Source organism: Varanus komodoensis, unplaced genomic scaffold (assembly GCF_004798865.1).
Source record: "Varanus komodoensis strain SLA01 unplaced genomic scaffold, ASM479886v1 scaffold4, whole genome shotgun sequence".
Classification (NCBI taxonomy): Eukaryota; Metazoa; Chordata; class Lepidosauria; order Squamata; family Varanidae; genus Varanus; species Varanus komodoensis.
In genome coordinates, this window is record NW_025335941.1 from 21004094 (window position 1) to 21016186 (window position 12093).

Genomic DNA, 12093 nt, shown 5'->3' on the forward strand with positions numbered 1-12093 from the left:
GCTCTCAATCCTAACCTAACAATAACCCTGCAAGGTAGATTGGGCGACCAGTTGGCTCCATGGCTGAGCAGGGACTAGAACCCAGATGACCTAAGTCCTAAGCCTGCACTTTTAACCACTACATCACACTGGCTCTCACTGGTTTAGGCAAATCTTGCCCATGCAAGGTGAAGAGTGCTAATCAGTCATGCTTGACTACATAATGATCCATTCATGACAACAGAGGTATTATGAACTCCCTGATCCATGAATCATTGTCCACTAAACCACTACAGAAAACCAAGTCCACTATATGTCCTGCTGGACTGGGTAAGCTGTACCAGGCAAGGTGTACAATGAAGTCAATCAAGTCCATATGCCATGCAGACATCAGGACCACCTGTGTAAGTTCAGGCAGGGAGATGGCTCAATAGTTTGTATGGATTTTACAACATCAAGTCAAATACTAGGTACAGCATTCAAAACTGACTGACTTTTGAAAATAGTATTTCATGACAGAGAAGAGATCCAGACCAAGGCCAAGACCACTCTACCCTGAAGCTGAGTTTGGTACATACTTAGTAACTGCTTTAAGAAGCACCCTCTGTTATTATGGATCAATTACTTCAGACTGTTCATCTGACTGAACATTTAGATTGAAAAAGCTCAAGATAGCTAACAATACCTTTATCTAAATAGAATACTCCCAATAGATACAATTCTGGCCACTGTAAAGCAATGAACAGGAAATATGGACAGAATCCTATCCTTAACCCTGTAAGTACCTGTCTCTATTGTACCTTTCCTGAAGGAAAATTCATGAGAACTATTTCCAGTTCATCTACAATCTGAAAGCTTCATGAAGATGCATTTAAATATATTTAACTGAACTGTATTCATATTTAAATCAAACAATAAAGTTAGCTTTGCTGGAAATGCAATGCCAATACAGAGCAAAAGCGAAGTTGTATAAGACCAAGACATATTTAAAAAAAAAATCACATGCGATATCTGTATACTACTGAACTCAGAATATATATTGATTCATTTTGGCTTTGCAATTTCCACATTTAGTAACTTGCATTTTTTCACAAAGGATGCTGCTTTGCTTTATATGTATGCATTCAGAAATTAATATTAGTACACTTTATTTGTATATTTATACAAGGTTCTGTACCTGTCCAGGTATAAAACTGGAGGAAACTCCAATTTGTTATGTATCTTTTCAGGTCTTCCTAAAGCCTGGTTGAACTCAAATCTTGAAAGTTCAAAGGTTAAGACAGGAGGAAGCTCAGTAAACCAGTGCTGAGTAAAACAAAACACAAAATGATAACATTTTAACCACATGATCCACAGAAGAGAATAGCCTTTCAACTTTATCATCTGAATAAAAAACATGCTTCAATGTGAAAGTAAACTTTCCATGACACATCATCTTTTAAGCTGTATAACAAGCTAAATAAAATAATAGATTAAAAAGTTTTATTTGCTTTCAAATAATTAGTTTTATCTATTAACAAGCAGTTTTCAATAAATGCCAGAAAGTCAGTTAAACATATGATGAAATTTTTACTCAGAGAGTTCATACAGATCCAGAATTTAAAACCACACAAGTATAGTTCTAGTAAAGCTTGTGTGACTAGCATGTTTTGTATTCCACACATGGGGACAAAAGCACTGCTATTAAGCTTGCTTCTAAAAAAAAGGTCTGTTTTCTTTTTAGTCAAGATTAGGATTATTTTATACAACACTTTATAAGCACCACAGTGGTACAATAATGAACTACATTCAGATTAATATTTAATCAATCAAATCTTTTCCTTTGATTTAAAGTCAGATGACATCTTGCCTCTACTGCTAATTGATAATTCTACACTAATGTATTTCTAGATCACAACTAATGACTTTCTTGTTTATTCGTATTACTGATAACTCTGAATGGAATGTAGTGCAAAATGCCTTTTGTTCCAAGCTGAAAATTAATTTGATTAAGATGCTAAAATAGCATAATATTACTATCTTACAATTTGGGAAAGCATTCCATACTTTTTCTCTTTGCTTTATTCACGTATTTAATCTAAATTACTGACCTTGGCATATAATAATCAAAATGTGTCAGATGCATACAAATTTCAATTTTGTAGTGTCTGCTTTTCTAGAAAGTGAACAGATCTGCTTTCTTTATTCCAACTCACTAGGCTGAACTTTGGATGCAGTAATTGCATTGAGAAACTCTTTGAGAAAGATGTTATCCTAGAACCTTAGAGAAGATCAGGACAAAAAAATGAAAAACACAAATGATGTTATCTACAAAGATAGCCCAATCATTTCGGAAAGATCTCTAGCTATATGTGAGCAGCTAACTGCTATTCGTAAAGAACTGTCTTTAGAAACAAATGCACATATCTTCTCTAGGTGGGAAGTATTTTTTAAATAAGATTAACTGGGAGGGTGCCCCAAAAAGCATGTTTAGTCTTATTATTAAAAATGTTAAGTGTCCACCATCCCATTTTAAGATGTCAGCATTACTGTAAGCTGCCCAGAGAGACTATGGCTAATAGAGCAGCATATAAATCAAATAAATAAATAAATAGTTTAATGGTAATGAAATGTACTTTCCAGAACTCAAGTTAAATTTGGAGGGCACAGATGCAAGACAGTTTTCTTTGTGAGTACACAGATTGCTGTGACGTATTTCTAACGTTTTTCTATTATTCAGTAGTAGTGAATATTTCTCCTGTAAATATTTATTCCTCAGTGTCTATCAGTTTGACACTACAAAAAATGGAGAGGAGAAGTATCATGTATGCTACCTTAGGGTCCTTTCAAGAGGAATAAAGCAGGATATAAATATAATAAATTTGGTAAAGAAATCTCTCATATTTGAGAGAAAATGACTATGGCAAGTGAAGGATCTGCTTAGCACAATGAGTCAATCAATCAATCAATCGATCAATCAATCAAGTCTTTCTGTGCTCTCTCACTGCCAGCACAGAAAGAACTGCACCAGTTGTTCTCTCAGGTAGGGAAGGCAAGCTTAGAGGAGAGAGAAAAGAGACATTCCAGCAGATGGAAAAAGGAGGCAATTGAAGAGGCCAGAATACAAGTTATCCTGGCAACCCTCCAACCTCCTTCCCTCTTGCTCTGAGGTGCTCTAGCTAGACAGAGTGCAAAGATGGGAAGGTGGACATAGTCTCTTTCACTCTGTATTGGATGACCACATGCCTCTGAGTTCCAGGGCTTACAGGCTTTGCCACAGATCTGCACCCTAAGTCAACTTACAAAACCTTTTTCAGCCCAGGCACAAATTTACAAACTGAAGGTGATTTTGGGGGTCACATTCCAGTCATAGGTGGGACCAATGAAAGAGGCAGAGCCAAAATGCCCAAAACTTTTTAAAACCCAGCACACTATAGCTTAACACTCTTACTGCCATTAAGCAAGCCTTAGGACAGACAGTGCAACCTTTCCAAATTGGGAATGGGTAAACAAGCCTGAAAATCCCTGGAAAGGGATAGCCAGAGAAAGAGGATGTGATCTTTTGGGGAATTACTGAAGGTCAGACTAGGACCTCTGCTTTAAACATTATAATGAAGAACAATCCAGCTTTTTTACTTATAGGGCAAGAAACACGTTTTTCTCTCCACTTAGATAAATATAATTAAACTATTAAGTAGAAAGTTTGCTGGGTTGGCTACAGCAAATCTACATCTATCTTCAGTTCTACTGCAGAGATAAATCAAATGACAACTTCACAGTTTAAAAGTGCTATAGAAGTGATAACTACAAACATACAACAAATGCATGGATTTGAAACACAATTATGAGATCTGTTCACACTTGGAACAAATGGTATTATTCCATTTGACTGCTTCTCAGTTTATATGGTTAAATGCAAAGCATGATAATCTACTCAAATAAAAAAGCATTTATAACACTGGCAGTTATTATCTCATATGCTGAACAAGTATACATTTAGATGTAATGAAACAATATATATTTCATGTATTCAGCCAGCAAAGGTAGCTGAATCAAATTCCAAAGGAAAAAAAATGCCTTGGGAGGCAGAAAAATGACATAAGCCTGGCAAAATGTCCAATTGCTTTTCCCCCTCCAAAGTATTTCCCTGTGCTTGGGAACATCATTTTGCTGAATTCATCAATAATTAAGGGTAATGGATAAACAGCCCAAGAAATGATATCAACCTCCATTAAATATAAAAAACAAAAAGGAAAGAAAAAATGAATCCCATGTTTATCTCTGATTTTTTTTCCAGATCAGTGATGATCCAAATAAATATGTAATGTATGAACCTCTGGGCTGAAACAGGATACAAACCTTATCAGAGTAAAAAAATGACCTGCCAAAATATTTTGCATTTGTGTCATCTATATTTTAAGCTTAGTCAGCATCATGGAAAGGATTACAGATGTCTCTAGAAGTCTAAGTATATCACTCACCTCCTGGCCAGACTTCCCAGAATTTTCTGAGTGTAAGGATTCAATTTCTCCTTCAATCATGGCAGCTTCTAGGCACTCATGCAGATCTTTGAAGCCATTAACCTGAAGTGGGTACTGGCCAAACATCTCTGTATTTTCAAATTTCTTCCCTTATCAGAAAAGGGAGGCATTGAGATTTCAACAGTAAATATGCATATATAATAAATACAAAAATGTAGCTAATTTCACAGCAATTTCTAAATTACAACCAACTTTTAAGTGAACTGGTTAAATGATATCCAACAGATCTACCAAATACTGCACAAAATGTGTACTGTGAAGTAAAACACTGCTTGCAGCAGGAGGAACTTGCAAACAAATCATCGTGGTGTATTTCTACCCAGTTAGAGGAATTGTTCCCTCAGCCTGAAACAGGATCCATGTAGGGCTGATTAGGCCGGTCTGAATAAAGGGACAAGGGTAGACATTTCTTAAGGGGGCAGGAAGAAACCTACCCACTACCCTTGAAGCCTTCCCCTGCTGTGCTATATGCACAGAAGAACTCACATCGGTAATGTCTCCCAGCTCCAAATCTGAGCATTTCTAACTGTGGAGATGCAGCTTGGCTCGGAAGGTTAGTTAAGGGAAATGGCGTTCTTTACCCTTTCCTTCCTCTTAAAAGATTAATACAGAATGGACAGACAAGTGTTTAAGCTTCATAGCACACATACCCAACAACACAACCTCTTACCCAGGACACTTTGTTAAGGGTTCAAAAAAGGGTCAATTCTCTCTTTTCTGATTTCCACCTCCAGTTCACTTTTCCTTCAATTGTCACCATTACATTCTATACATCTAGGATGCACTAAAGTGTTTGTCAGGTTGTTTTGGACATAAATGTATCTTTTCACACACACAATACTCCATTGTCTTATTTTGGGATTGTTCCATTTGACTTCCAGACTAACTGGCAGTCACCCATTCAGATTTGCTATTACAGTCCATAATGGTTCCATGTTTTGGCTATATCTAGTAGGATTATTTTTTCTTTACACTACACTCTCATACAATGTCAAACTGCTTTTCTGGTATCTTCATTTTCAAACATAATTTAGTATATGGCAATGTTATTACTATGTGATACAAAGTATCCCAAAGCTCCCATAGCAAATGCAAGTAGTTGGAAGTTTTTTGGATCCTGCTGTATGTTTACAAATCAAAGTTTTAAAAGTGCAGTTATAGGGTTTGGTCTTCATGCTTATCGTTGCCTGTATATTCTTTTTTTCTGTTCTCAAACCATAATCTTCGAGAACATTTATACTATATAGTCATGTAATCATAAAATTACATTGGTGGTAGCACTTAAGTCAACCGCAACATGAGTATGAGAATCAAAAATGAAAAGACATTTATCAGCCATCCTCTTTGTCATTTTCATTTTGCCTGTGCAACACCTGTAGGCAGCAAAAGCTTTCAAAGTTAATAATTTCTAGACAGAAAAAATAACTTACAAGTCCCAGTGTGCTCCATGATGGCCAGGGCATGCTGGGAGTTGTAAGGCTTTTTTCTGTCCAAACAGGCATATGATTACAAACATGAAAGCTATTTCAATGCATGCTGATATTCAGACTCAGTTTCAAAGATGCTGATCTGAAAGTGTCAAAAATCAGTACTAAGAATGGGTGGAGAGAGGGGATAAGACCGCAACATATGTTTTAAATTAAGTTTCTAGATTCAATTTCTACCACTATTTACAGAGCATTACTGTTAATTGCACTGCACAATCTCTAGCCCAATATAATTTGCATTGCCACTCCTGTTACACTGGAAACTGCCTTAGTCTTGAGCTTAAATGATAAACTGTAAAGCAATGTTCTGCTGTGTTTGCATACAGCTATCTGGAATGGATAATTTTCAGCTCAATATTTTTCTTCATCAAAATATGAGTTAAACAAATCATAGAAACATCCCACTTAAGAACAATACCTTCGCGAACTCCAACTGCTAGAAATCGCCCATAAAATAGTTCTACCATTGGATTCTTTGGCTTCTCTCCATCCCTAAAGAAACAAAGAATATAGTGCAAATGTAGGTGTGTAATACACAAACACACCTGAAGTTATAAGAGGAATCTGTTTACTTCAAGAAACTGTTCATCACCTTTTTTTGCATTCAGTAGAACTAACTTCAATCCTGAGTATTATACACATTTTTACTTAATCTATATTAAAAATAGACAAAAGCTGTCATTAGAGTTGATCTTAATACTCTATTATTTATTTATCTGATTTGTATCCAGATTTTCAGTCAGTCTATAAAATGGCTTGTAATATCCTTAAAACCTACCATTCCTTTAAAGATAGTCCACTGAAAGTGAACAGAAGTGGCAAATCTAAGCATTTCAAGGAGTAGGTGTACCTGCCCATCCCAGTTGTTTTCATAGCATTTACATAGATGCTGCAAGGGAGGTAGGAACAGTTCAGCTGATCCAGGACAAGCATGAGATGGTGACTTTGCTGCCTCCTTCCTTTTCCTGGTTTTTCTCTTAAGCTGACCTTACATGGTTACAGCAGTATTAAATTTCATCACTAGCAACAGTATCTTGTAAAGACCACAGATTCTTGAAAATTAAAGCCATAAAAGAAATCAGGATACACTGCTGAACTTTAAAAAAGGATACTTACTGCTCCTCTTCAGCTTTTATTTGGAAGGCATCTTCTAACCAGTCCAATAACTTATGTGTGAATTCACTGACATCTTGCTGTTGAAATGAGCACACACCTATTAATATCTAACAATGGATATTATGGTTATAATACTTGCAGACTATGATTACAATATACCTAATATAGCAGAATTAACATTAAAAAGGTGTTGTTATATACCAGGGAAAGATATTTGTGTGGCTTGCTATAGTTCGCTACAAACCAAAAGTTACTAGAGCAACCTTAAGGATAGCCTATGCCTATTATTTGAACCCTGAGCAAATGGCAGTATTTGTGTTTTCAAATAGGATGGTGCTAATTTAAGTTTCTGTGTTACATATAATTGACAATAATGGGAACACTCAAAAATATGGTCCCATCCTAGCAGATGTAGGCCTAGAGGATATCTAAGGACATAATAGCTTGTTTGAGACATTGTGAAAGGCAGATAAGTTATGGTTTATCAAATATTATAGTGCTCTTACAGAACTTGTTATTGTTATTTCTCACACCATTTGTTCAATTATAATTACATTATTTCTGTTTAAAGTAAGCAAAAAAATACCTGCTGAGAATCATTTGATTTAAATGCATCTTTAAGGATCTCAACAGCTCTTGAAGGATCAACATATTTTCTCTTTGAGCCAACAAGAAGTGCAAACAGGTATCTTAGTTCACGCATAAAAGGCAAATTTCTGTTTTCCTGCATTTGAAATAAATACAAACAATTACATCATTTTACTTTTTGCTGATATTGCATTGTAAGTTCTGATCTATTGAAGAGAATTACTAAACAGTGATCATATCAAGAACAAAACATCAACCTTGTCAACCTCCTGTTAGTCCTCTCTGGGAGCTTGCTTGTACAGAATAAGCCCTACAGCAGCTGAGGCAGCTTCCTTTGCCCTCTTCAGCTAGAAATCAGGAACCAGAAAAGAGCCTGCATATTTCCTTTCTGGATTGAGTGTTTAACTTTGATTCTCTCATCACTGCCCAGGTGAAGATTCCACCAACAAATCATGTCTTCCAGTCTAGCTGATACTTTACACAATGTTCATTTTTCAGCCCAGTGATGGGCTCTTTCATCAGTATTTGGCACCTGGACAATTTACTACTGAATGTGTTTGCTATGTTGCAGTGCCTAGCCTTATTTCACATTACTTTAGTCAGGGTAATTGCATCAGAATACCAGCATCTACAATGCAGCAACTAGTAATGGGGCAGCATATAAAAACTTTAAACAAATAAACAAACAATCTATTTGTTTTTCCTGGACAGCTGCACCAAGTACAGTTAGATGGAGTTTGTATGGCCAGGCTTAGTGAACCACTCAATGACCATAGCAAGCAGTGACAGAAACAAAAGGCACACTTCTCTCTTAAACTTTGAACCTCAATCCTACTGCCTGTTTTAGCCTATTGTGACTCAGGGGCTTATATAGGAATAATAACCATGTCATTGTTAAATGAAACAAATATTATTGGACAGTTTTATCTCACTTGCATTTATATACACAGTAAAAGCAGGTAAGAACTGATCCCATCCCTGATGTAAGATAAGCTTGGGAGCAATGAAAGCAGACACTTATGGAGACTGAAAATGTTTTGCTTTGAAATCATGCTACAAGGGGAATACACCCTTCTAGACCTCCTACTAACACAAATTTGTTCCAATCATCAGAACCTTGACTTCAGGCTTTAAGGTATACTCTGTTGATTATACCAGGAAGCTGCCCCTGTATAAAGATTACAGGTTAAAAGAGAACAACACTCTTCTTTCTTACATCTGACACTTTCTATGCAATATTCTCTTTCAAAATTTTCCAGAGCTGAGAAGAGACATGGAGTAGTATTATGCATCAAGACAAGCATTGTATTACTCCACTGGCAGTGTGTACTTCTAGTTGTACCTTTTGGTTTCGGGGCAGATCTTGAGCACTTGCAGGTGGACTATAATTTAAGACAAGCCTTCGGAATTCCAGCAAATTAAATAACGACTGCAAAAGAAAAAGGAATGTTATATTATCTCTTTTGAAAGTCAACAACTGCACAAAAATAAATTAGACATACATAGCTGATTTGAGGTTATGCCACATACAGAATTTCTACTGCACTTTTGCTCTATTTTGAAAAGCTCAGGATACTTTAATATGCAGAAAGAGTGACTGGTTCTATGAAAGATATAAATCATGTATGTTATGTCAAATGAAAATCACAGTCCAGAAGCAAACCTAAATTTGTAAATTATATACATATCTAAATTATCTTAATAAAACAGATAGCAGGACACTCAATCATTGTTTAAATAATTTTTATTTGCAATGTAGGGTTCTAAATAATGGTGAAAAATGTTTACTGCTTATGGTAATATATTCCATCCTTGTGCAAGTATCAAATTCTTTGCCCAACGGCTTTCCTGACTTACTTTGAGTTTGTGTTCGGTTTTGCTTGTGCTAGCTATCAGTTACTGGAACAGCATCACTTGCACTTCTTTGCTAGTGTTATGTTGGGTTTAACCTTTAATGCACTACCATTTCCTTGAGATACAATTACTAAGAACTACTGCTGAAAGAGAATGCCATCCAAGTATGGTCACCCTATTGAAAATCAGATATTTGTAAGACAGAGGTCAACACCTTAACTTTTCAAAATTTAGTTAAAAGAAAAACTGTGAAATTCAACTCATCTAGCATGCTGTGTGTGTGTGGGGGGGGGGGGGTAATTTATACCTGAAATTACTATAGCAAACTTAACTGTTATGTCAGATACGTTATACTTCATTTCTTGTACATTTTTGAATACAAATTTCTGATAGTTCAAAGACATGACTATACTTCCAACTGGCAAATATTCAACTAAATGATTATGTCTGTTATGCTGCTTATAAATCAGAGTTCTATGTACAAACAAGCTATTCCAAGACTTTTCCAAAAATTATATTCTATAAACTGAAGGGTTTGGAATGATCTAGAGCTAAGCAGAGCTTCTGGATCCAACCCCTCTCTGTATGCACTCTAAGAATGGCTCTGCCTATGTCTCAGTTTCAAAGCTGTTGCAGCAAACGTCCAAAACAGGGTAATGCAACTCAAAAAGAAGCCTGATGACATTTGGGTGAGGGTATCCTTTCTATTACATTCTTGTGTGGAAGGGTAGCATTTTCTTTCTCAAGTAGCAGTGCAGGCCCAAGAGAAGGAAATATGCCTGATGGGAATGTTTTATCAGATTTGATGCAATGATGCAGACTCACTTGTCTAATTTAATGTCCTGAACATGAAAGAAGGGTGTCAGTTTGTTGTTAAAAAAAAAAAAAAAAAGGCAACCTGACATGAAAATTTACTGTGACAGTCAAAACATGCTTGCTTTGGTTGGCATTCTTCCTGTAGTTACAATGGTGGTATTTGAACTGAAAGGTAGATTCATAGTAGAAAGTTGAGTAGGAGGATTCTTTGGGTATCCTGCTGAAGACTGACTTGGAAAGGCCTGTGTTAATTGGTGGTGCCAATATGAATATAATTGAGAGATATAGGTTGTTGATGACTGGGAACTCACCCCATCTTGTAGGATGATGGTGAATCGTTGAGCCTATCATTTGGGGAGGTGCTAAAACGTTCATCCCATTGAAAGCAAGGAGAATCTTCTATCCTCATATTTTATCATGGTGCACACCTGATTTGCAGAACTGTGTGTGCCTCCTGAGAAAATGGCTGCTGTGATAGACCTGATCCATATTTGGATCCATAATCTACCATTTGCCATGCAGTGCAGATCTGTTGACTTGACAGCTTGTAAGCTCTGGCTAAAAAACCATGACCAAAAATCTTGGTCTTCTCCGAGCAGTAGTCCAACAAAAGAAACCTTGTCCCACAGAAATTGTTGGTAACTGACATGCAGACTTGGAAGTTGTCAAGAGCAGCTGCGGAGTATTTCACAATTAATGCAATTGAATTTTCATCCCTAAACATCCATGGTGCTCTGTCCTTAGATTTTGCCAGATATGCTTCTCTGATGATGGATCATAGAGCAGGTGTTTAAACATCATCTTAAACTCTGTAAAGCTTCTCAATATTGTGAAATGTTGATAAGAGAATGGAAATTTTGTCCATGACTATTACACGCCATGGATTAGGTTTGGCAGCATTGGTATCAAGAGTGATATCAAGTAACATGGTATCATGTCTGCCTGAACTGTATCAAATAAAGGGTTGGTGACCAAAGCTACTGGCAATGTAATTTCTAGAACAACAGATTTTGCTGTCCTTATCATCTGCCCAGCATAGGGCTGGATGCCATCAGATGACTGATCTCCAACTGTGCCATAAGAGATGATGGCAGGTTTGGAAGCAGGGATAAAGGGAAAGTTCTATCAGCAAACTTCCTCCACTGATTAATGCTCAGTGTTTGAAGTATGAGTGATTGATGGAAGATGGGGCGGGAAGTGGGGAGGGGGTGTTCCTCAGAATCACTATGGGTCAAGTTGTCCAGGGAAATGTAGAATTTTGTTGTAATGAGGCCAGGAAGGTAATGGAGTATTGCACAGACTGGACTTCATATGTAACGGAGTATTTCTGGAGGCTCCCAAATACAGGTGCTGTTGTTGGTTCTGGTAGTAGATGGACTCAATATTATGGTAATGTAGTATTTCTTGATAGATTAATCTTCATATGAAGGGGGACAATTGTGGTGGTAATAGTCACAGTTATCTCTAGGCAAAACAAAACAATGATGGAAAAAGAAGTCTGAGAATGAAGAAGATTTGGCAAGGATTTTTGGTACCAAGGAGATCAGCATCTGAAAGATGGGTGCTACGATGAACAGAAAGGACCCAGCAAGAAACATTGTAGGAATTCACTTTCAGAGATGGAGCCAAGGGATTGGAGACCATCCTGTAAGTTATGTTCACCAAGTACTTTTTCTAGCAGTGGCATTGGAGAGATGTAGCATCAACAGTCTTGTTGAGAGAGTCAGAGCTAA

At 36.7% G+C, this 12093-nt stretch overlaps 1 protein-coding gene across 8 annotated transcripts in view; it reads right to left on the bottom strand.

The window, feature by feature from the left end:
- USP25 (ubiquitin specific peptidase 25) overlaps positions 1 to 12093 on the bottom strand; it is a 65887-nt gene that overhangs the window by 27732 nt on the left and 26062 nt on the right. For all 8 annotated transcript variants that reach the window (XM_044442780.1, XM_044442779.1, XM_044442781.1 and 5 more), the window contains 6 exons: positions 9033 to 9119; positions 7689 to 7826; positions 7103 to 7179; positions 6405 to 6478; positions 4440 to 4588; positions 1157 to 1284 (listed from right to left, as the gene is read on the bottom strand). In XM_044442780.1, the coding sequence (XP_044298715.1) occupies positions 1157 to 1284; positions 4440 to 4588; positions 6405 to 6478; positions 7103 to 7179; positions 7689 to 7826; positions 9033 to 9119 (653 nt within the window). The remainder of the gene's footprint in view (positions 1 to 1156; positions 1285 to 4439; positions 4589 to 6404; positions 6479 to 7102; positions 7180 to 7688; positions 7827 to 9032; positions 9120 to 12093) is intronic.